This window comes from Anabrus simplex, chromosome 2, assembly GCF_040414725.1.
Source record: "Anabrus simplex isolate iqAnaSimp1 chromosome 2, ASM4041472v1, whole genome shotgun sequence".
NCBI lineage: Eukaryota > Metazoa > Arthropoda > Insecta > Orthoptera > Tettigoniidae > Anabrus > Anabrus simplex.
In genome coordinates, this window is record NC_090266.1 from 1099103698 (window position 1) to 1099130870 (window position 27173).

The following is a 27173-nucleotide window of genomic DNA, read 5'->3' on the forward strand; positions in this document are numbered from 1 at the left end:
TGCGTATTCAAGGCACGTTAAATGCCCACCGTTACGTGCAGCATGTTCTGCGGCCGGTGGCACTCCCGTACCTTCAGGGGCTGCCCAATGCTCTGTTTCAGCAGGATAATGCCCGCCCACACACTGCTCGCATCTCCCAACAGGCTCTACGAGGTGTACAGATGCTTCCGTGGCCAGCGTACTCTCCGGATCTCTCACCAATCGAACACGTGTGAGATCTCATTGGACGCCGTTTGCAAACTCTGCCCCAGCCTCGTACGGACGACCAACTGTGGCAAATGGTTGACAGAGAATGGAGAACCATCCCTCAGGACACCATCCGCACTCTTATTGACTCTGTACCTCGACGTGTTTCTGCGTGCATCGCCGCTCGCGGTGGTCCTACATCCTACTGAGTCGATGCCATGCGCATTGTGTAACCTGCATATCGGTTTTAAATAAACATCAATTATTCATCCGTGCCGTCTCTGTTTTTTCCCCAACTTTCATCCCTTTCGAACCACTCCTTCTTGGTGTTGCATTTGCTCTGTCAGTCAGTGTATTTCTTTATTTTTAAAGGAGATTTCAAGCACCAATTTTTATGTCTGTAAACTTTTAAGTTTTGAGATATAGCTATACACTTGATATACACTTTTAAAAAATGTTCCCCCCTTTTCACCCCCTTAGCAATGGAATATCCAAAAATCCTCCCTTAGTGAGCACCTACAGCCTAATATAAAAGTATCCCCAAAATTTCATTTCTTTATGTCCAGGAGTTTTGGCTCGGCGATGATAAATCAGTCAGTCTGTCAGTCAGCCGGTCAGTCAGAACATGTTATTTTGTATATAAACTAGCAGTTACCCATGGCTTTGCACGCGTGGATTTCGTAATTGGATAAAAGTAATCGTTCCTCGGTATAAGACATTATCCGAAAATCCCCAAAGTATAAAAATTCACCAAAAACTGAGTTTCATTTACCCCAGAAACACTTTGTAAACCACGTTTGTGGTATTGCCTTTTAGGGCTAAAATGACCATGCGACACAGAACTGTACATGTGAGAAACAGCCTTCTCTCAAATCGATTTAAAAAAAAAAGAAAACAGGTTTCTTTATTTTTAAAGGAGATTCCAAATACCTATTTCCACATCTGTAACATCTTCAGTTTTTTAGATATAAGTATCCTGATAAAAAATAATGCAACTCCTTTTTTTCACCCCCACTAAGGGCTTATTCCAAAAACAAAACAAAAATACATGTTCTGTATTGTTAAAGGACTTTCCAAATACCAAGTTTCCTGTTTGTAACATGTTAAGTTTTTGACATATACTGTAGATATACCGGTATTCATTTTAAAAATTCACCCGCTTTTTCAATTCTTTTCAGCCCCTTAATTGGATAATTCAAAAACAAAAAAGTATGCATTTCTTTATTTTGAAAGGAGATTCCAAATACCAGTTTTCATGTCTGTAACATCTTCAGTTTTCGAGACATAAGTCCTGTCATTAAAATAATTCAACTTCTTCTTCAATTCCTCCCACCCCCACCCCCCATCTTGGAATTTTCGAAAACAAAAGAAGACATGTTTCTTTTTTTTTTTAACGAGATTCCAAATATTAGTTTTCACATGGGTAATTTCTTTCGTATCTGAGATACAAGTATTCTCATACAAGGAATTCAACTAATTTTTCTATTCATTCATCACCCCCTTACGTGGATTTACCAAAAACGAAGGAATATATGTTTCTTTACTTTGAAAGAAGATTCCAAAGATAAATTGTCATGTCTATAACATGTTCAGGTTTTTAGATTTAAGTAGCCTCATAAAAAGAATTCAACTCCTTTTTCACCCCCTCCCTCCTAAAGTTGCCAACGGCTGTAGCCGTGTTGAAACACCGGATCCCGTGAGATCTCTGTAGTTAAACAACATTGGGCGCGGTCAAGATTTGGATGGGTTGCCACGCGCTGTTGGTAGGGGGTAAGGGAATGGAGGAGTGGAAAGGAACTAGTCACCCTACCGTACGTAAACTCTGGCTCAGGCATGCCTCTGCGGAGGTTCGGACCTGCCTTCGGGCAGAATACACCCTTACCTTACCCCCTAAAGTTGCTTCCCACCACCCAAATAAATGCGTGTTTCTTTATTTTTAAGGGAGATTCCAAATACCAGTTTTCATGTCTGTACCTTTCAGTTTTTATGTTATAAGTATCCCCATAAAAATAATTAAATTTTTTCACTTCCTTTCACCATCCCCCCTTAAGAGAATAAAAAATAAAAAAAGAACTACTTTATTTATAAAGGAGGTTCCAAATACCATTTTCACGACTGAAATATCTTCAGTTTTGAGAATTATGTATCCTCATAAAAATAATTCAACTCCTTTTTCACCCACCCCCCCAAAAATTTGAGTTCCCCAACAAACGCGTGTTTCTTTACTTCTAAAGGAGATTCAAAATGCCAATTTTCACGTCTGTAACATCTTTAGTTTTTTAATATAACTCTCCTCATACAAATAATTCAATTAAACTTTCAATTCTTTCAACCCCCTTAAGTGAATTATCCAAACACAAAAAATTACATATTTCTTTATTTTAAAAAGAGACTCCAAATACCAGTTTCCATGTCTAAAACATCTTCAGTTTTTGAGATATCAGTATCCTAATAAAAGAATTCAACCCCATTTTCAGTCCTTTTTATCCCCCTTAAGCATTCTTTTTTCATGTATTTTGTTTAAAAAAATTAAAAATACCAATTTTTACATCTGTGAGATTTACATTTGTGAGATACACCGTAGATACAGTATTTTTTTTAATTCGCCCCCTTTGTCACTCCTGTTCACACCCCCCCCCCCCCCCCCTATTGATTGGATCTTCCAAAAAAAAAAGTATTTCTTTATTTTTAAAGGCAATCCCAAATACCAATTTTCATGCCTGTAACATCTTCAGTTTCTAAGATATAAGTATCCTCATAAAAGGTATTCGACCCCTTTTGCATCTTCTTTCACCATCTCCTTAATGGGATTATCAGGAAAAAAATATGTGTTTCTTTATTTTTAAAGTAGATTCCAAATACTAACTTTTACATCTGTAAACTTTTAAGTTTTTGGAATTTAGATATACCCATATAAACAATTCACCCCCCCCCCCCTTTCACCCCCTTAGTGATGGAATCTCAAAAGATCCATCCTTAGTGAGCACCTACACTCTAATATAAATGTTTCCCCAAAATTTAATTTCTTTATGTCCAGTAGTTTTGTCTCAGTAGTTGGTTGGTCGGCAAGTTGGGACATGTTTATATATATGTGCAGTTAGGGGCGCGCAGCTGTGAGCTTGCATCTGGGAGATAGTGGGTTCGAACCCCACTGTCGGCAGCCCTGAAGATTGTTTTCCGTGGTTTTCCATTTTCACACCAGGCAAATGCTGGGGCTGTACCTTAGTTATGGCCAGGCCGCTTCATTCCCATTCGTAAGCCTTTCCTATCCCATCGTCGCCATAAGACCTATGTGTGTCAGTGCGATGTAAAGCAAATAGAAAAAATTCATATAAAAAAAGTCTGGCTCTTTGGCTGGATGGTCAGCATAGTGGGCTTCGGTTCAGAGGTTTCCAGGTTCAATGAACGTCCAGGTCATGGATTTTAACTGCGTACAGTTAATTCCTCTAGCTCAGGGTTGGGTGTTTGTGTTCATTTTAATACACGTCTTCATATACATACAACACATCACACCACAAAACCACCAGAGAAACATGCAATAGTAAATGCATAGGGTTGGCGTGAGGAAAGGCATCTGACTGTAAAACTGAGCTAAATCCATTGATAATGTTAATCTCTGATAATTGGGAAAAGGTCCAGAAAAGTAGGGTATTCTATTTTACAAATATATATATATATATATATATATATATATATATATATATATCCATACCATTTAAGATTTACTTGAATGACCGCTCAATTTTTAATTTATAGGGGACATGGACATCTTATTTGAGTTAGTAAATAACTAGGTAAGCTGGCCTTATTAACTAGGAGTAGCAAGCCAGCCTCTTACCTGGAATTTCTGGGTTAAATTCCTGACCAGGTCAGAGATTTTTGCCAGGATCTGAGGGCTGGTTTGAGGTTTACTCAACATATATGAGAATAATTGAGGAGCTAGTCGAAGGCAAGAGAGGAGCCTCAGTCTTGAAAGTCAAGAATAATGACCAAGAAGATTGGTCATCCTGAACACACATCACCATATAATCTGCAGGCCTTCCGGCTGAGCAGCGGATGGCCCATCAGGTTGTAGCAACATCAGGTTGGTTTGTTTTGTAAGGTCATATCTGAATGGTTTATGAGTCATACCTGTTTGCATATTTGTAATATTTTTAGGTCATAGAAATCTTTCCCATTCTAATCACACATTATAACAATGTAAATTGATCAATAATGCCATACGAAGTCTTAGCTAATAAAAGAGATGTTCTCTTTGACCTTCCAAATCTTAAAAATTGTTGTGTGTGATACACCCAATTCCTTCGTGACACTGACGTTTGTTTCCCCATTTTGTAATTACCATATTATGTGTGACTTTTCTTTAATATTAAACACTTTCCTTTTCTTTTGTGACATCTTCACAGCAATGTTTGCCATGACTATTTAACAGACAGACTGATTCAAAATCTACTATCTACTGAAAACAAGAATTTGAAAATAAGATTTACATTATTCTCAGCAATCCCCAAACGCGTAACAAACAAAAATCAACACTGGATGTTATAGTCGATATATTTCTCCAAAACTGTGATACAGAAATATTTTATATGATATGTCGTACTAAGTGATATTTTGAATACAGGGTTTATACAGGATTTAGATGGGACCATTAGATTTTGCTGTTAATAGTCAATAGGTCGTTAAAAGCGATGTCACAATAAACATTCATTTTTTCCAGGTTGAATGGAAAAATTACTTTTCTTGTTAAACCACAAACATGTTACACTATCTTTGTACATGAATAAGACTAAGTGAGTTGAAATTTTATGTAAATACATACTTCAACAATGTCTACACATGCACCAACTTCAATTAAAATCAAAGAATTAGGTTGTGAATGTTAAGATTTTGCATGGAATTACTCTTAAAACAACTTCTTTCAAATTTCTTGTACTAGAACCAAATTATTCAGTAATTTGGACGTCATCACATCTCCACAAAAATTATTTCACGTTATTCTAAACGTTAACAAGAAAATAGCATTTATTAGTAATCTGAAGGTCGGCATTTCCATTATTCAGCCTCCAATATTCTCCCATCATCACTGCTGCATCATGTATATTTTCTCATATAAATATTTGAACATTTAAAAGACAGAATGGTCATATAGAAGTAAATATTAAGATAACATACAAACAATTCAAGAATTCACCTTTTAAAGAGCTAGTGTTCTATAATTTCTGAATGAGTGAGTATATAATATAGCAGCCAATAAAACCATATGAAACACAACTCACTTGATATAAGGTTGATGTAAGGCTACCAAGCTGGCGTGGATGGTCAGGGTAACAGCTGCCAGATGAAAATAGTCGAACAGCACAGGCAGATGGTAATGCAGGCCACGTGTAGGTGAAAAGTGAAGCTGTAGTGTACGACTCGATACACATGCTATAGCACTATGTTGGTCAGGCCCAAATGTCTGGTCAGTAAACCACAATTCGACTGACAGGGAGAAGTCAGCCCGCTCCAATGTATCCTCGATCTGGAGAGGAAGAAAACGGCAATAAAGAAACAATACTGGAAGCTCTTCATCACTCTACACACTAAAGCTTGTCTTAAATCTACAGTACTTGAAAGAATGTTAAACAACACTTAAACATGGAAAGAAATCATCATTCATAAACATAGAAAATTCTAAAATGAATGAGCTCAACCAAAATCTCTTACTCGCTGGATGAATATGTCAACTAGTTCTCCTAGGATAAGCAATTCAGTTATTTTACACACAATACATTCAAGATCTACTGCTTTTGACTTTTGACTTAATAACAATGTTATTAGTTTTATGTCCCACTAACAACTTTTACAGTTTTTGGGGATGCCGAGGTGTCAGAATTTTGTCCTGCAGGAGTTCTCTAATGTACTGGTAAGTCTACCGACAAAAGGTTTACATATTTGAGCACCTTCAAATGCTATCAGACCGACCTGGGATCAAACCTGCCACTTGATTAATTTTTTATTTTAATTGCTTAATACTGCACAAACACTAGTAGGTATTTTAGCAATGCAGAGATAGTGCAGGAAAGGGTTACGAGTGGGAAGGTAGTGTATTAATAATAATTTCATACGGTTATTTCTAGCCTGATGCAGCCCTTGTAATGCAGATCCTGCGATGAGTGTGGGTTGCATCTGCCACGTATAGGAAACTGCTGTTTATTGTAGTGGAGGATAGTGTTATTTGTGGTATGTGAACTGCAGGGATGTTGGGAACAGTACAAACAGCCAGTCCCCGAGCCAAGGGAATTAACCACTTACGGTTAAAATCTCCAACAGAGCCGGGAATTGAACCCAGGGCTCTCTGAACTGAAGAGCACTACATTGCCCATTCAGACAAGGAGCCAGATGGTTGAGTATTATACAGTACAGAAAATAACAGTTGTACGAGAGAAATTTGTATGTCTATATAACCAGGTAAAAAGGTACAAAATAGCAGGCAATTAAAATATTCTACCTTGTGGCTGTCGACCAGAATATGGGCACGGAACATGATAACGTCGTCCAACAGAACCTCCTCGTTGCGGTACAGGATTTGGAATGTCTTGCTTACACCAGTCCCATTCACCACGCACGCTGGAAACACCAGGTCAGTGCCTGAAGTACACAACTAAATGTTATTTCTACAATGATGACCTAGGCATCCACTTTCAGCCATACAGTGAAGGAATCACTCTCACAACACAACTACACAATGATAAAAGACAAAATTTGTTTCACACTAATATGTAGCTATCTTTATGAAGATGTCCCAAATCTACATAAAACAAAACAGATTCTCTATTCATTGATTCAAAATGAAATGAAAATGAAACATACTCAAAAACCAATTCTTCTGCAAAAGAACAAAAAGAGGTTGGAATACTTCAATTAACTACGGAAAATAAAATTGTTCTAAAGTCGAGAATGTGCATCACTTTACATCCAACGTTACAGAACAAAAGGAACAAGGAAAAAAAAAGAATATCTAACACGTCCTAAATGTCTCGTACAGATTCAATGTTGTAATTAATTGATTAATTAATTAATATATTATTAAATAATTCCACTGAGATCACAAGAAACCAGTCCTGACAATCGTCTTTTCTCACAATCACTTGTTTCTTCATACTCCTGCATCCAATTTCTTCCTTTCATGAGCCCCTTATAAATTCTGTTTTTATCCATGGTCACAGTAATAACTAAACTTATGTCATAGTGGTCCAACTTTTCAATACTATATTATGTAATGTTTACACTATATTTTTAATCTAGGAACTAGTTTTGGCCTTGGCTGACCATCATCAGCCATAATACAAAACTGTACAAACACATCTAATGACTAAATCTCCTATGTTTATCCACAGTGAAAAAGTTTGTTATTTAGTTTTTGTACAGCCTCCAGTATTCTCCTATCATCACTGCTGCATCATGTACAGTATATTTTCTCATATAAATATTTGAACAATTCAAGAATCCTCCTTTTAAAGAGCTAATGTTCTATAATTTCTTAACAGGTGAGTATATAACATACCTTTTTTTTTTTTTTTTGCTAGTTGCTTTATGTCACACCGACACAGATATGTCTTATGGTGATGATGGGACAGGGAAGGGCTAGGAGTGGGAAGGAAGCAGCCGTGGCCTTAATTAAGGTACAGCCCCAGCATTTGCCTGGTGTGAAAATGGGAAACCACGGAAAACCATTTTCAGGGCTACCGACAGTGGGGTTCGAACCTACTATCTCCCGAATACTGGATACTGGCCGCACTTAAGCGACTGCAGCTATCGAGCTCGGTATATAATATACCAGCCAATAAAAACTTATGAAACACATTGCAATGTGTGACAAAAAAAAATAATTGTCTTTTCTGTGGAATATAGCTATAACAAATTACATGCAGAGGAAACTGCTTTTTACATCTGTGATAGTGAAACTTTTTATATCAAGAAAATCTTTCTGACGTGTTTAGATATTTTTAATACTGTATCCCAAGACATTTTGACATGTCGGTTAAGTTACCGGTACTGATAAAAGTTTAAATCCTTCCTTTTGTGCATTCATGACTTATCATTCTCAGTGTATTAAAAAGGTTACAAAACATGAATACAATGAATACTGAAAAAGTGAATGAAATAACATTACAAATGTAGATTCTCCTCTAGGCTATGGGATCATGCTATGAGGGTTTAGAACTATTTATTCATCCCAGCTAAGTGTATTATTAGTGCTTACAATGTTGTGATCATGATGATGGTTATTATTATTATTATTATTATTATTATTATTATTATTATTATTATTATTATTATTATTATTGGTTTTTATAGAGAAATTGAAAGTCCTACAATGGATAGATTAATAGACTACAATGGTTGATTAATAGTAAAATGTACTGGGGATTAAAATTGGTTTCACTGTGGTAATTCTATCATTTTAATTTCTGCTTGCCTTTCTGAGCAAGATCCTTGTACAAAGCATGTACAAGGGTTCACTTACTACACTGCAATGTCTGCTGTAGTTATTTCAAAAATTGGATAAGGTACTCAGTTCATTATTCTGTAATCTGGTTGTAGGCAAGTATTGTCTGAAACTGTAAATAACAGGAGAAGATATGAGATGTTAAAGAGGTGATCAAACTTAGTTTTTCCAAATGCTCCTAGAGGTTTCCCCCCAAATTAACACTATATCTGACGTAGCATTCAAAATCTGTATGCTGGGTGGTATTCTGGCAGTTTCAGAGAGTTCAGCTGGGTAAACATAAGAGAACACAAAGAAAGAAAGAAAGAAAGAAAGAAAGAAAGAAAGAAAGAAAGAAAGAAAGAGTGACTGATAGAATATAATGATGATATTTCAAGTACTAAAGATGCCATTCTGTTATTAATTAAATGTTTTCTTTTTCAGATATTTTCTTATATTTATTAATCTTGCATTAGTTTCAACAGACTGGAAAACTCAAAAGTTATGTATTAACTAAGTCGAAATTGAAAAGAAAATGGCTTCCACTTATACATACGTAGGTCGAGTCATAAGTCATGGCAACTATTTTTTTTTTCCTCATGAACAAGAGACAATACAATAAAAATGGTCCGTTATTGGACATTATAAATTTTCCAGCTAACTCATTCCTGGTTGCCAGGGTTTCGCCCCCCCGTGTGCTAGGTTGGGCTCATCAGTTGGTACCTAGCACACCTACCAAGTCGCATGGCTAGTGCATACTGTGGAGGCCATTGCGTAGGCTACTTGAAGCCACTGGCAGTGCCAATGCACTATGAGAGACTTTGTCTCACTACCAAAAATTGATGCCTGCAGGTAAGCAGGCTTCAAGTAGCCTACGCAGTAGCTTCCATGGTATGCACTAGCCATGCATCTTGGTAGGTGTGCTAGGTACCAACTGATGAACCCAACCTAGCACACGGGGACGAAATGCTGGCAACCAGGAATGAGTTAGCTGGAAAATTTATAATGTCCAATAACAGACCATTTATATCGGTATTATAAATTTACTCGTTCGGGACAAATATTTCAGATTCCCTATAGGAATCAACATCTATATCAACAAGAGACAACACGGAAAATCTAAGATATGTATTTGGAATCGTACTGTATGTACTTGCGTATGATGCTACTAGTGTATGTAAACAACAGTGTGGGTCTAAGCATGCCCCCAAGTTCAGTGTGAGTGAGTGAGAGCATCACAAAATGGAAGTCAACAAGCAGGAGCAGGAGGAATGATCCAGTGCATGAGGGGCACACTGTCAATGCAGTTTATTACAATTCCTTTTAGTTGTACCAATTGCAGTGCAAACCAAACATCCAGATCTTTTGGACAACGCCATAATCCTACCCGATAACGCGACAGCTCACACAGCAGCCATCGTTCAGCGTCGCTTACAATGGTGGGGATGGGAGGTTCTTCCACACCCGCCTTATTCGCCTGATCTGAGCCCATGTGACTATGATCTAATCCCCAAAGTCAGGAAGCCATTACGTGGACAACAGTCTGCTAACAAAGAGGACATCGTAACAGCATTTCGGAGAGGGGTGTCATACATCAGCGATACACATGCAGCGAATAGTATTCAGCGCCTGCCCCACCACTGGGAACGCACAGTGGAAACCTTGGGTGATTATTTCGAATGTCTGTAACCAGTGGAGACCTGTCCTTTGTATGTAGTCTTGTGTATTTGCTGTCTATACCATAATAAAAAAATGTTTACCAATGGCCTGTGTTCTGTCACTTTCCTGCAAGAAACTCCTGAAGTCAGAATTTGTCTACAGGCACTATGCATAAGTACATGCCCTATATTTCCAAATGCAAATCTTAGATTTTCCATGTTGTCTCCTGTTCGCGAGAAAAAAAATAGTTGCCATGACTTATGACTCGACCCTCGTATATATATTAAAGAACACTGTAAGGTGTGCAAGAATGTGATTTTAAGTCTCTTCTCATCTCAGATGTCCTATCAATATCAGATTCCAAATCCTTAAATCAGTCAATTTTGTGGCAGATTATGAAGTTTACCACCGACGAATCAGATGGAAAGCTACTCTGTACACCCTACGTACGACCAAAGGAATGGCTTCCAAGAGGAGTACGTAGGTGGTTTGAAAAGTTCTCGGAATGTACTAGAATTAAGTATCTTACCTTGGTGGAACTGCTTTTATTTTTCAACATAGTCTCCCTGTAGACTAATGCATTTGGTCCAGCGATGTTCCAATGCCTTGATCCCATCTCGAAAATGAGATTCCTCCAGGCCTGCAAAATACCTCTCCAATTCGGCTGTCAGTTCTTCCCTTGTAGAAAATCTCCGTCCACCGAGGAAAATTTTCAGCTTGGGGAATAGATGAAAGTCTGATGGTGCCAAATTAGGCGAATAAGGTGGATGTGGGAACAATTTGTACCCCAGTTCATGAAGTTTTGCTATGGCAATAACACTTGTGTGCGGCGGAGCGTTGTCCTGATGAAAAATGACCTTTTCCTTGCCAAACCAGGCCTTGTTTCGTGCATCTTTTCCTGTAGTTGGTCTAGGAGGTTTGCATAGTATTGCCCCGTAATTATTTGGTCAGTAGGAAGATAATCTATCAGCAGAATGCCTTTTGCATCCCAGAAAACTGAGGCCATGACCTTTCCGGCTGAACGCACTGCCTTTGCTTTCTTTGGTGGTGGTGAATCAGCATGTTTCCACTGCTTTGACTGCTGTTTTGTATCTGGGGTATAGTAGTGGACCCAAGTTTCATCTGTAGTCACAAACCGGCGCAAAAAATCTTGTTGGTTGCACTGAAAACAGGCCAGACTTTGTTCGGACATTTCCAATCTGGTGCGTTTATTGTCCAATGTCAAGAGCCATCTTGCGCATAATTTTTTCATACCCAATTCTTTGGTTAAAATATAATATACCCATTCAGAAGACATCCCTACAGCTTCAGCAATCTCCCGCACTTTCAGTCGACGATCCTCCATGACCATTTTATGCACTTTTGCGATAAATTCTGGGGTCATAACACTTTTTGGCCGTCCACTACGCGGATCATCATCCAAGCTCTCCCGACCAAATTTAAACTCGCTGGTCCACTTGGCAACAGTTGAAAATGAAGGAGCAGAGTCCCCCAGTGTGTTCTGAAAGTCGGCATGAATTTCCTTTGCTTTCATACCTTCCTTTACAAAGTATTTAATCACTGCTTGAATCTCAGTTTTTCCATTGTCACAAATCACTACGCAGGAACAACAACAAAGAGTCATCACTACCACACTCCTGCAGCTAGAGCACTGACGCGCCACGTGTTCACTCACAAAGGATGTGTGATTACTGCGCGGGAACCTCGTTGCTCTAGCACTGACATCTAGCGGTGATTCCGAGAACTTTTCAAACCGTCCTCGTAATTCCTTCATAGCTCCTTATTTTATCCTTCTTTAAATCAATATCATCTACAAATGTCAAAACTTGAAACAACAGGTAGGGAATAATTCCTTTTGAGCAGCCTTTCCCAACCAGTCTTCTATGAAAAATAATCAGTAATCTTTCTTTCTTTCTTTCTTTCTTTCTTTCTTTCTTTCTTTCTTTCTTAATCCGTTTACCCTCCAGGGTTGGTTTTTCCCTCGGGCTCAGCGAGGGATCCCACCTCTACCACCTAAGGGCAGTGTCCTGGAGCGCCAGACTTTGGGTCAGGGGATAAAACTGGGGAGGTGGACCAGTACCTCGCCCAGGCGGCCTCATCTGCTATTCAGTACAGGGGCCTTGTGGAGGGGATGTGAAGATTGGAAGGGATAGATCAGGAAGCGGCCGTGGCCTTAAGTAGAAGTGGGAAACCAACAAAAACCACTTTGAGGATGGCTGAGGAGGTAATCAAATCCCTCTCTACTCAGTTGACCTCCTGAGGCTAAGTGGACCCCATTCCAGCCCTTGTACCACTTTTCAAATTTCGTGACAGAGCCAGGATTCAAACTCGGGCCTCCGGGGGTGGTAGCTAATCATATTAACCACTACACCACAGACAATAATCAGCAATCACGGAAAAAAAATTGTTTACAAATCAAATCTGCAAACATTATGTGAAAACTGATTAAATGAATTGAAAAGAAAACAACAGGATTGAAGAGCTCTTCCCTGAAGAATTTAGTGTGGATGCTAGTCTACCCGTCAAGGGAAAAGAAGTACTTCATTGATCTTTCAACCAATTTTTCTTTAAATTTTGATTAAAAAGACATGTTAGCTGAGAATATTTCCTAAAATGCCTATTTGTTCCCACAACAGCTAAACATGCAGAGTAAAGTGAAAATCCATTTTAAGTCAAATTAAGATGACTAAAAGGCATTTGTTAATGCCTATTAATGCCTATTTTGACCATTGGTGCCTATATGATAAATGCCAATTTGAGTGCCTAAATCATATTTTTTAATTTTAAAAATTTATTTTTTTGCTTCGATATATCTCGTTGGTCAACAGAGAGTATAGTCCAATCCCACTGATGCTGAGAGGATTTTCTATATTCCCTCAATTTTGAAATATTGTGACTGAAACAAGGCACAAATTTATACCTAAAAACCTTGAAAAGTACACTGTACTGAACTGTAATGTAGCTGGAGAGGAAACTGTTTCAGTAGTTCCAGTACAGTTTCATTCAGTCTTCAAAGATTGAGATCAAACTGGCACTTCCAAATACAGTGAAAACCCGATTTAACATTGTTCAGGAGGTAATTTAATTTATATTTTAAATAGTTAAGTAGTTAATACAAACTCTGGCTCCTTGCTGAATAGTCAGCATCAGGGCCTTCGGTTCAGAGAATTTCAGGTTCAGTCAAGTCCACATGTGCATCACAGTTTGCACCTGTGACTCCACCTGAATGGAGGAAAAGCAGAAACAGTTAGAAACAGTTTGTACAAATTCTGATAGTGTATATTCCATACTTATATTAAACATTTTAAAACCTATTTAGGCTGCCTAAGACAGGATTTTAATGCCTAAAGTAGCTAGGTATTGCAACAAGCTTGATGCAAGTCTGGAATTAAGACTGCATCTTGCATCTTTTGAGTCCATTTTCAAGTAACTAAGAGCATCAAAGCAAGCTCAGCAATTTCATCAACAATGTTTCCCATGGCTGAGTAACAATAATTATAGACTTTTCAGACAAACACTACAATTATTATTATTATTATTATTATTATTATTATTATTATTATTATTATTAAAAATGAAAATGAGAGTTAGTTAAATAAGTGATCATCAATACTTAATATGAAGTTACACTTATTTCTGTGTTATGAAATTTATAAAAATAAATATGTGGATTGTCTTTTCTATTGTAATTTTCTGTTACCAACTAGAGAACCGAAGTAAGATGGCGACTACTGTGTGTGAGTCTGTGATATCCGTAGTAGATAATGGTGTAAGATGCAGTGAAAAATGTGGCAAATGCAGAAGAGTAGTTAAAAATGGGATTCTATGTCGTAAGTGTGATGAATGGTACCATTTTCGTTGTGCAAATATTGTAAATAGGACTGATATTGAAGAAAGTGAGTGGTTGTGTCCCGAGTGTAAACAAACCGATAGTGAGGCAGAACAACAAGAAAGAGAGACATACGAAACTATAATTAAGAATTTAGGAGTGCTACAAGAAGATTTATGCGCTCTGAAACATGAAAATGAAAGCTTAAGGGACAGAATAAAGAAACTGGAAGATAAAGAAGACATTGGAGAAGAAAGATCGCCGTGGACGGAAGTGACGCGTAGCCATTTTAGGCCTAATGTTAAACATATGGGAGAAACTACGTACAACTTAAAACCGGGAAAAAACTCTTTGCAGTGCCAAAATAGATTTCAGTTACTTCAACAAGTTCCAGAAGAAGACATACCAAGTTTTCCAAATAATTTTAAATCCAGTAAAGGTAACCTACAGAAGAAGAAAACCAACCGAAAGTCAAGATCGCCAAAGATTCATCTCTACGCAGACAGTCAAGGGCGGGGTATGGCAGAAGGCATCAAGGATGAGCTGCAGAATCCAGAAACTGAGGTTTTAGGACTAATAAAACCAGGTGCCAAAACTGAAGACGTCCATTCAAGTTGTGATCCTGTGTTAGAGAAGGACAATTATGTGGTAATTGTGAGTGGTACAAATGACATTGCTGCAAATGAAGGTGAGGAACTAATTATGACTCTCAGAGGTAAGCTTTCCAAACTACCTGACTCAAAAGTAATTGTAGTTAATGTGCCACCTAGGTATGACCTTTTAGAGGACTCATGTGTGAACAAAGCTGTACATGATGTAAATATAAAAATCGAGAGATTGTGTAAGAGTTTTAGAAATGTCTATGTAGTAGATACTTTAGGTCTTGGCAGGCAAATGTTTACTAGGCATGGGTTACATCTGAATGGTAATGGAAAAGCAAATCTCTGTAGACAAATTGCTACAATTATCAACAGAGATTTGCAAACTAATCTGTACTTAAGAAAACCCATACCACTAAACTGGCACATACAGGGAAACTTGCCAGAAAACCCAGACCCTTAAATCAAGATCTATGTACAAGGATCTGGGTTCCAGGGATGTTCTCAGCTCATGAGACAAACGTTACCCAATTGCAACAGTCAAGTTTTAGGGAGGAAGGAGGTCTGAGATTGCTCTTGGTAAACTGTCAGAGTGTAGTAAATAAACAATTAAAATTCGGTACATTGATGGAATCTTATGAGACTGATGTGGTGATAGGAGTAGAATCATGGTTGAGAGAAGGTGTGGGTAATAGAGAAGTATTTCCAGAAGGGTACACAGTCTATCGTAGAGACCGAGGAGATAAAAAGGGAGGGGGGGTGTTTATTCTGGTGAAGGAAACTTATTGTTCACATGAATGGTTTACCGATGAAAGGGATGAAATATTAGGGATAAAATTAGTTTGTCACATAATATGAAGGAGGTGGGAATTATAGGAACATACAGGCCTGGAAGAGAGGAAAGAGACTTGGAAATATTTGAGAAAATAATAGATTATACTCATAAAAACAATAATAATGATATGGTAATAATTGGGGGAGATCTAAACTTGCCTGAAGTTGAATGGAATGGAGCTGCAAGTGAAGCCCATGAACAGAAACTGGCAAATAAGTTAATTTGGGAGGGAGGATTTACACAAGTAGTACAAGAACCGACTCGTCTCAATAACTTACTAGATGTATTCTTGGTTAAACCATGGGAAATTGTTGATAAAACTGAGGTAATTGAAGGAATAGGTGACCATAAGGCTGTAATAATGGATGTAGGACTGGTACCAAAAAGGCTTAATAAGAGGGTCACACAAGACAAGAAATTATACAGAAAAACTAAAGTTGATGAATTTGGGACTTACCTTAAATCACAATTCAGTTGTTGGATAAGTGAAGGGAGTAATGTGGATACACTTTGGGCTAAATTTAAAGGAATCATTTGGGAAGGAGAGAAGATATTTGTACCTGTTAAGAAGGGTAAAATGACCTCAGACCCTGTTTATTATACAAGGGAAATAAGAAAATTAAAAAGAAAATGTAGAATAGTAAACAGGAAAATCAAAGAGGGCAGGGAGAATAGAGAAACTAGAAAACAGCTAATGAGGGAACTGAATAGAGTGAAAAAGGAAGCAAAAGAGAATTATATGAATGGCATTCTTCAAGAGGGTAATGACCACAAAGGGAAATGGAAAAAGCTGTATTCATATATCAGGAATCAAAAAGGAAAAGGAATCCAAATTCCTACAATGGTGGGAGAAGGGGGTGAACACTATTTAACAGATACTCAGAAAGCAAACCTCTTCAGTAGGGAATTCAGAGATTCAGTAGAAGATTGTCAGGACTTGGAAACCATAACAGAAGATAGAGAGGGAGAGACACATAGGGAAACAAGAAGCTTCTCATTCACAAATGAAGATATTTTCAGAGAAATCCAACTGCTTCAGCAAGGAAAAGCAGCAGGAAGTGATCAAATTACTGGGGAGGTATTAAAGACGATGGGGTGGTATATAGTGCCTTATTTAAAATTTCTCTTTGACTTTGTCATAAATAATAGTGTAATACCAAAGGAATGGAAGGAATCTATAATAATACCAATTTATAAAGGAAAGGGTGATAAAAGGAAACCAGAGAACTACAGACCAATCAGCCTGACCAGTATAGTTTGTAAAATACTGGAGAGTTTAACAGGAAAGTACATCAGAGGGATATGTGATGATAAAAATTGGTTTATGAGGAGCCAGTATGGATTTAGAAAGAAATTTTCTTGCGAGGCACAACTGGTGGGATTTCAGCAGGACATATCAGATCAGTTGGATTCAGGAGGCCAGTTAGATTGCATAGCCATAGATCTTTCCAAAGCCTTTGATAGAGTGGAACATGGAATATTATTAAAGAAATTGGAGGGAATAGGACTGGACGTAAGGGTTATACGTTGGATAAGAACGTTTCTAAAGTCAAGGGTTCAGAAAGTCAAAGTAGGAAATTATATATCACAGGAAGAGACAGTTTGGAAGGGAATTGCACAGGGTAGTATAATCGGTCCGTTACTTTTCTTAATATATGCAAATGATTTAGGGAACAATATAACATCGAAAATAAGATTGTATGCAGATGACATAATTGTTTATAGGGAAATAAATAACATTGAGGATTGCTCAGAATTACAAAGGGACCTTGAGAGTATCCAAGAATGGGTTGAAGAAAATAATATGAAGATTAATGGAGGCAAATCAACTGTTACAACATTTACAAACAGGAGCTTTAAAACTGAATTTGAATATACTTTGGATGAGGTAGTTATCCCTAAAGATGGCAAGTGCAAATACTTAGGTGTGAGATTTGAAAGTAATTTGCACTGGAAGGGTCATGTTGATGACATTGTTGGGAAAGCATACAGATCGTTACATGTCATAATGAGGCTACTTAAAGGATGCAACAAAGAATTAAAAGAAAAAAGTTACTTAAGTATGGTTCGTCCATTATTGGAATATGCAAACAGTGTTTGGGATCCTCACCAAGAATACCTAATAAAAGAACTAGATGGTGTGCAGAGGAAAGCAGCAAGGTTTGTAACAGGGGATTTCAGGAGAAAGAGTAGTGTATCAGAAATGCTAAAGGAACTTGGTTGGGAACCTTTAAGTAAGAGAAGGGAGAAAACTAGACTTGTAGGATTATATAGAGCCTATACAGGAGAAGAAGCATGGAGAGATATCCGTGAGAGGCTTCAGTTGGAAAATAATTATATTGGTAGAACTGACCACAAGTACAAAATTAGAAGGAATTTTAGCAGATGCGATTAGGGTAAATTTTCATTCATTGGGAAGGGCGTGAAGGAGTGGAACAGTTTACCAGGGGTAGTGTTTGATCCTTTTCCAAAATCTGTACAGATATTCAAGAAGAGAATAAACAACAACAGAGAAAATAAATGAAATGTTAGAGGGCATTCGACCAGTGCAGGATATTGTAAATAAAAATGTGTGTGATTAAATTAATTCCATCCCCTGGTCTATGGAGTTTGGACAGCCCAAGTAGGGGACTGCCTGTAGGGGTGAAGTACAGTGGGGACTTCGAGGGCCCTGGGACCGCTACGGTAGCTGTGAAGGCCCTTCAGGAACTCTGAAAAGTGGTGGCAAAAGGGGCTCTGGTTAAGACGCAGCAGGTCGTTATGCTACTTATGTTCCAAAATGGGTAAAATATAAATATGTAAATAAATTCAATGTTAATTTTAATCTTATACCAGTTGTATATTATTATTAGAAGTAATTTCACATACTGTATATGAGTTGACTATGTTTGTAAGATATTATAAGTAGAATCTTGTAAACAATATAAATTTATTAAGGATGATGTATGTGTTTAATAGAACAAATTATTAGCGCAAATTGTATAATATTGTATTCTAGGAAAATTTTCTTTGTCTCTTGTTAATTTAAAATTTAGTGCTTGACAATAATGTATTTTAGTGTACCATTTGCCACCGAGGTAGACACCTCATTTGCAAATAAAGAGATTTTGATTTGATTTGATTTTGATTTAACACATTTCTACTATTTTACATTTGGACAGAAACTGAATAAAAATCAGTATTTTAAAAAACAGCCACTATTTTAAAAACAAGGGGTACAATTTACATAAATCACTTTAAAAAGAGTACAGAAGTATGAAAAAGTTGGGAAACAATGCTCTAGAGTTAACGTCAGCATTGCCAATTAGTTTCCCTAATAATGAGTTGAACTAAAGACAAACCTAGAGTTCCTCTTATATAAATGCACATTAAGTGGTAATGGCCCATGGCAATACACTTTGGACACTTGATACCAACAAGGGAACTATCGACGAACTCATACTGAAACCTACTTTGAATTGTTTGCTAAAATCAACTATGTCGTACATGAAGCTCACTTACCAAAAATTAAGAGAGTTGAAGTTCTGAAGTCGAACCTGAAAAATGTTGTATGAAAGCATTGTACCTCCCTGAACAGTTAGAGACACTCAAGAAAGTGGTGGGATGCGCACTCAACCTCAGCATGCATGCATGTATTCTACCAGTAACCAGAGCTGCCCAAAACTAACTCTAACATTCTACACAGTTACACTTACATGTTTCTTAGATTCCTGTTTTCATTTTGGGACCTTCAAGTTAAAACTTGCAGCTAATTTTTGGTAAGTGAGCTTCCTATAGGACATGGATGATTTTAGCAAAATTTCAAGGTAGGTTTTGTATGAGCTGATTGATAGTTCTCCTGTAAGTACTTTCAATGAGATTTTATAATAGTGCTATCCTTCTTCTAAATTTCATTGCGAAGGTAACATAACTCATTACACAGACACCAATATCTCCAAAATATATCTGATTGTCATTTTGTTAAACTGAACCAGAAAAACATTATGTATTGTCCTCTAAAACCTACTATATGCAAAATACATAATTTTTCACCGGCCCCGTGGTGTAGGGGTAGCATGCCTGCCTCTTACACGGAGGCCCTGTGTCAATTCCCGGCCAGGTCAGGGATTTTTACCTGGATCTGAGGGCTGGTTCGATGTCCACTCAGAGTACGTGATTAGAATTGAGGAGCTATCTGACGGTGAGATAGCAGCCCCGGTCTAGAAAGCCAAGAATAACGGCCGAGAGAATTCATCGTGCTGACCACACGGCACCTCATGATCTGCAGGCCTTCAGGCTGAGCAGCGGTCGATTGGTAGGCCAAGGCCATTCAGGGCTGTAGTGCCAAGGGATCAGTCAGTCGGTCAGTCTGAATATTGCAAACAGACTTGGAAGATGCAACAGTGATGCGTATTTACAGTAAATGATGATAAAATCACTTAAATGGCCACAAAAATGTTTTTTAAGTTTAGAGGGATTGAACACAAGTGGGATGCATGAACCAAAACTGTCAGCTTATAAATACAGTGTATTAAGAAGTTAGGTAACATAACTTACTTCTACGATTTTTTAAATAATTATGTTATTGGCTTTACATCCCACTAACTACTTTTACAGTTTTGGGGGACGCTGAGGTGCCGGAATTTAGTCCCGCAGGAGTTCTTTTACGTGCCAGTAAATCTACCGACATGAGGCTGATGTATTCGAGCACCTTCAAATACCACCAGAATGAGCCAAGATTGAACCTGCCAAGTTGGGATCAGAAGGCCAGCACCTCAACTGTCTGAGCCACTCAGCCTGGCAAGATTTTTTAAAAATTTTAGATAAATTACATTTTAAGTCTTTCAATGTCTAATTGTAAATTATTTAGGATGATGAAAAGGACTTCGGTGAGGCACACTCATGACTCAAATAAATCACAGAAAAATAAGTAAAAGATCTTCAAACATTAGAGCATTTCATTTAACATATTTATGTAACATTAAAAAAATCAAAGCTAACACACCTAACAGATTTCAGTCAATAAGGTTCTTGTCAAATAACAGCAGTATGTTTTACTTGAATTAATTCCCACTTATTTGCACCTTAACTGTAAACACATAGTAGTTCAGGGAGGAGTTTCATATTATACAAAGAACTACACTACTAGTAACAAAGCTTCATAACAAATGGATCAACATTTCTAAACCTACACAGATGAGTCATTCCAAATACAATATTGTAACCAACCAGAGGAGAATTTCGAACACCACTTCTGTCTGTAAACAAGCCAGTCTTTAAAAACTAATTATTAATGACAAGATCTACACCACAATATCTGATAAGCCGGGCACTAGTGTAAAATATTCCGGCATCTAAGATTTATTACTATTCATATTACTTAAATTAGCAATTAACTGAGATGGTAAATGAATAATATATACTAGCCCCTGTCAGTGGACAAAGAGCAAAAAAGGATAGGGAGGACCAACATTCTTCAATCTTTCCTTGACCTACCCTTTCAAAAACTTAAAATGACTGCTCCTGTGGTTGGCAACATTCATGAGCAGTACATCTGTTTTAACACAAAACTACGAACATTCAATAAAATACCAGTACTTGTAATCAAATATGTTACGTATTATGAAGTGTATTTGAGAAAAGCCTTTTCTATAAATAAAAAATTCATTATTAACCTTGTTATAATTTAATTACATGCTTAACTCAGTAAAAGCTTCCCCTTGAACAAAGACATGAACATGCCTGTAAATTTAGTTTGGTTAGATCCAATGTGCAGAAAGTGATGTTTGTCTGCAGGTAAATAAGGGTGGTACAGCTTCAAGCCAAAGATAATAGACAGAAATGTAATATGAACTTTGTGGCTTAGCTTAGGGGAGTATGTACAGATAGGAGGCAGAAACCTAAAACCATTACCAGGGTAGATAGGTAATGATACATAATGGGCTTTGGGGTTTATTCCATGTGAAATAAGACTAACTGCCCATAAACATGGCATTTTGTAAAGACCTCATTTTGCTTCAAGAAACTATGTTGATGTTTGTTGTTTAAAGGGGCCTAACAGCAGGTCATTGGCGCTGTTTCAAGAGAAGAAACCACATATTTATATATACTGTACACAGAATTGCCATATTGCTTAGTAGTCTGTTCCCTTGCCAGTCAGTTAGGCAGATAGATGGTGTTAATGATAATTTCATGTGGCCGTTCTAGCTTGGCTGCAGCTCTTCTTAGTGGTAATGGTGGTAGTTATTACTGTTTTAAGAGGAAGTACCACAGCCCTTTTTAAGCTTTGTGAAGTAATATATGTAATTTTAGTGGTGGAACATATTATGCGTAGTGTGCGAACTGCAGAGAAGTTTAGAGACAGTACAAACACCAGTCCCTGAGCAACTGGAATTAAGCCTCCACAATAAAAATCTAACAGCCTAGCTGGAAATCGAACGAAGACCTCCTTGTACTGAAGGCAGACATAGATGATATACAAAGCTATACACCACATAAATTGGGCAATGAAAAACTTGCTCTATATATGAGTACAGTACATCCCATTGTTCATTTCTTCTTCTTCTTCTTTTTTTAAAATCTCTCCTGTCCTTTCTTGTCTTTTCAGCCCACAAAGTGATTTAATTTAATGACTTCTTTGTCTTTCTTTGCCTAACTTTTTAAATTTTTTATGAAACTTTCCCTTTTTCTTATTAGTTTGATGGCCATGCTTGGGAACCATCTGGTAAAGAACAACAGTATCTTCTCATTAATAGAGCTAACAGTGAAATTTAATTTAAAACTTTTTCAAATTTAAACAGCTTGTGGTTTCTTCTGATGAAGTGCAGCAAAGATTTGGAGAAATATTACCTTCACCAGCAGACTTCTCATTACTTAGTTTTTTATTTTGCAATCTGTTTTACATTGCACCAGTGCAGAGATATTATGGGGATGATGGGATAGGATAGGGGTAGGAATGGGAAGGAAGCAACCTGGCCTTAATTACAGTAAAGTATAGCCCCAGCATTCTCCTGGTGTAAAAATGAGAAACCACGGAAAACAATCCTCAGGGATGCCAACAGTGGCATTCAAACCCACTACCCCCAAATGCAAGCTAACAGCTACATATCGAGTGAGTTGGCCATGCAGTTAGGAGCATGCAGCTTTGAACTTGCATTCAGGAGATAGTGGGTTGGAACCCCACTGTCGGCAGCCCTGAAGATCCAACTAAGGTTAGGTTGAAGGAACAACCCCACCTTCTAGCTTTTTTTTTTTTTTTTTTTTTTTTTTTTACTGCCAGTGCTACTGCTGCTGCTATTTGCTTTTTACTGCTAGTTGATGTAATTATAAAACATATTCCAGCTTAAATTCTAGTTACATAAGTAAATAAAAATTAATAAAGATAATATTAATAAATAATAAAATAATGTACATTTTCACACCAGGCTGTGGCTGTACATTAATTAAGGCCACGGCCACTTCCTTCCCACTCCTAGCTCTTTCTTATCCCATCATCACTATAAGACCTATCTGTGTCCCTGCGACGTAAAGCAAATGGTAAATTAAAAGAAACTTCTTTAAACCCAGCAACGTGACCCAACTGAATAGCCAACTCACTCGTTAACTATCATTCGAATGCTGCACTAACACAGGTAGGTTTTCAGAAAAGATTATCGGGTCTAATATTCAGGGTTTCGAATGTATAAATTAATAACAAGGTATTGGATCACTACTACTCATTTATGTAATGGTAGGATAAAGGCAAACACATCAGATACAAATCAACAGAACTACTAGGACACAAGTACCACAAATAATATTCATATCAAGGGGAGTAGTCTGTAATGAAATGTAGCACACTGTTCACAACTCTACGTGGGGCTGTGTAGCCCAAGTGCTATGTCAGTGTACCTATGATCCCTCTCGGATATCAAAAGGAGTTCATAGTGCCCATACAAACAAATAGACAGGACACCTTTTCTACTAAATCCCATTTCCTGATGTAGTATGCAGACAGTCCCATGTACACCATGGGCATTAGGTGAAGGAAGGGAGTAATACAGGAAAAGTACAAGTTGGAGAGAACTGTGATTATTTGGGATACATTTCTCTTCACATGGATGGTAATTTGAAAAATACAGTCTACTTGAACTTGAGTCTCTTCCTTCCCAAGAGCCTTCTATTGATTCAAATGAACAGTGGGCCATATCAATGGATCACATTCTTTCAGCATAGTGATTACTGCTCTAGTAAAAGACCCACCGACAATGTGGGATAAATGTAAGAAATGGGTGACCATTCCAGTGACTGGAAAAGGAATTTGCATAAACTAATCTCATAAGAACGACTGAAATCAAACAATCATGTTCCACACAAAAATAAATTATGGTAATTTTTTTAGAAGAATGATACCAATGAATGTACATTTTTCTAGATGGGGTGTACAACATAATTATTATCACAGTAGTAAATGTTATAACAGACTTAAATACAAATACTGTAGCTGACAGGATGTTTCCAAACTATTAACAATAGAATATGTTAACACAAAGGACATTTATGAAACAAGGAATATTTACTTGGTTTTGCTAGTTTCATTTTCTTAGCTTAGCAACCTCCTATTGGTCAAAATAAAGGTTTTATTTCTTCACCTTAATTTACTGCTTTAGTACAGTCTAGTGTACTTTAGTAAGTCAAGTATGACTGTCTGGCCGAGGGTTGGGTGGCCGATACCAAACCCAACAAACTAGGGGAAAACCAACAGCTACAGTTGGAGGAATTTTCCCTTAGAAGGTTAGATGAGACCTTTGTGTAGAAAATGACACATAAACTTATCAGCTGTTGCCTTGCAGTGATGCAGGGGACTGCCAAAGGCTAAGAGAGACAACACCTGACAGAAAATCCTCTGAAATGTTAGGCCTAGCAAGTCAGTGGAAGACAGAAATTTTAATTGCTTTCAAAACCAAAAGAAGCCTAGGAATGTTAAACAAATCCAATAAGGACGCAAGTTCTCCTGGTATTGATATTAATGACAGCTCAACGCTCGATGCTCCATCAAGATCCAGCAAGAGAACTAAAATCTACAACACAACGACCACAATCAGAGCAGCAACTCTGACAGGGAAAATAGAAGAGTGTGTTGATTTGATGAAAATGAGGTACGGTATATTAATGTACTAGGACTGAGTGAAACCAAGTGGAAGGGTCAAGGGCCCTAAAAGAACTCAGAGAAAGTTACCATCTATATTGGTCAGGAGGAAGTTCAGCTAAGAATGGAGTGTGTGTTATAATGGACCATTCAATGAAACAGCATGTAATAGACATAAACTTCAAATCTGACAGGATTATCCAAGTCAGTCTAAAATTAAACCCTACCCAGAACATTAGTATCATCCAGTGCTGTGCCCTGCAAGTAGGTTGTAATAGTTCAGAGAAAGACCTATTTGAAGAATCCTTGGAAGAGCAAGTTATAGGCAAAGGAACCATTGTTATTGGTGACATGAATGCCCAAGTAGTGTCTCATAGGCAAGGTTATGAGAGCATCACTGGCACACATGGATGGGGACCAACGAACCCTAAGGAAAGCAGACTCCCAGATTTCTGTCTGAGAAATAACATAGTTATTGGTAATACCTGGTATCACAAACAGAAAAGTAACGAAATCACCAAATATGGATGGAATGGGCAACAGGAGTCCATCATTGATTATATTATGGTAAATAAACATATACAAGAAATGTTGTTGGATGTGAAAGTGATCCCAAATGTGGCTCTTGACAGTGATCATAGGCTCCTTGTTAGGTTTAAAAAGTTGAAGGAAATAAGAACCATCCAGGACAAGAAATTAAAGGTATGGAAATTGAAGGATAAAGAGGAGGCCACAGAATATCAAGAAAAAATCCAGCAGCGAATACCAAAAACAGACACTGGAATAGTTGAAGGAGAATGGAAAAATTTCAAGGAATGCTTAGTCAAGACAACAGAGGAGACATGTGGAAGAACAAATGGCAAAAGGAAATGGAAAGATACACCATGGTGGAATGATAAAACAAGAGACACAGTCCTTAAAAAAAACAATGCCTACGGAAAATATTTCAAAAGTCGAACAGATAAGGACAAAGTTGGCAAAAAAAGAACCTAAGCAGGTTGTCAGAGCAGAAAGAGAAAAATGGTTGAATGAATGGAGTGATAAACTAAATGAAGATGTAGATGGTAACAGAAAAATGTTGTATGGAATGATGAAGAACAGGAGGGGGGACAAAGAACAGACTAATTATCTGACTAGTGATAGTGGGTATCTCATTACAGATGACAGAGAGAACAAAGAAGAATGGAAGGATTATTTTGATAAGCTGTTAAATGTGAATGATATCACAAACATTCCATTAGACAGATTAGTTAATGATGGAAGGATGGAAGACACTATAACAGATCTGACATGGAATGATAACAGAATATGCATGGAAATACATCAAAACAGGAAAATCTCCAGGCATTGATGAAGTGTGTGGTGAAATGATCAAGTCTATGGGTGATGCAAGAAACCAGAGGATGTATAGACTTTTTCACAAGATATGGAAGGATGGGCAGGTACTAGTAGATTTGAAAAAAGATATCATCATTCCACTCTTTAAGAAAGGTGACAGGAAGATATGTTCCAATTACAGAGGAATTACATTAACTTCCCAAGTGGGAAAGCTGTATGAAAAGATTTTAGAAAGGAAAATAAGACCATTGATAGAATTAAAGTTATCAGAGAAACAACACGGATTCCGGAAAGGCAGATCAACAGTTGATATAATATTTGGACTGTGTCAGCTAATGAAGAAGTATTATGAACATAATACGGTCCTTTGTCTGGCCTTTCTGGATATCAAAAAGGCCTTTGATGCTGTAAGCAGGGACGAAGTCTGGGACGTGCTGAGAAACAGTGGAATCAATAATGACATTATAAAACGAATTGAGAATTTATATGCAGACATCAGTAGTCGCATCACAACACCATCAGGAATGACGGAACCCTTTAGAATAAATACGGGCCTAAGACAAGGTGGAGTTCTGTCATCTCTTCATTACTGTGATGAATGAGATTCAACAAGTATGCCAAAACGTTGGTGACAACAAAATGAAAGTCATGCTATTTACTGATGACATCTGTATATGGGGAGATTCCAAGGAGGAACTTCAGGATCAGATCAATGCATGGACAGTAACAGCTAAAAGGTACAGCCTAAAATCCAGTCAGGAAAAAAGTGAAGTGTTGGTTATGCAGAGAAATGGTCAACCTGAAGGATACATTGAAATAGAGGGTAAACAACTCAAGATGTCCAACAAATTCATATATCTAGGAAGCATGATATCAGCAACAGGCTCCATTGAAGAGGAACTTACCAGCACGATTCAAGCTAGAGGAACATTCTATAGAGTTGCCCAAGACCTAATATGGAACCCAAAAGTACCATTGAAATGCAAGAGAGCAATTTATCTGACTTATTACTTGCCAATTTTGACATATGGGAGTGAGATCTGGACCATGATGAAAAAGGATGAAGCAAGGATTCAGGCAGCTGAAATGAGATTCGTCTGAGTGATGGTTGACAAAACAAGACAAGATAAAATTCGTAATGAGAACAT

The 27173-nt window shown here is 37.5% G+C and overlaps 1 protein-coding gene across 1 annotated transcript in view; it reads right to left on the bottom strand.

Moving 5' to 3' along the window:
* Positions 1 to 27173, bottom strand: part of LOC136864721 (protein FAM135A) — a 570393-nt gene that overhangs the window by 357131 nt on the left and 186089 nt on the right. Inside the window, exons 4-5 of the mRNA XM_068226397.1 lie at positions 6680 to 6819; positions 5466 to 5710 (exon numbers count right to left, since the gene is read on the bottom strand). Of these exons, the coding sequence (XP_068082498.1) occupies positions 5466 to 5710; positions 6680 to 6819 (385 nt within the window). The remainder of the gene's footprint in view (positions 1 to 5465; positions 5711 to 6679; positions 6820 to 27173) is intronic.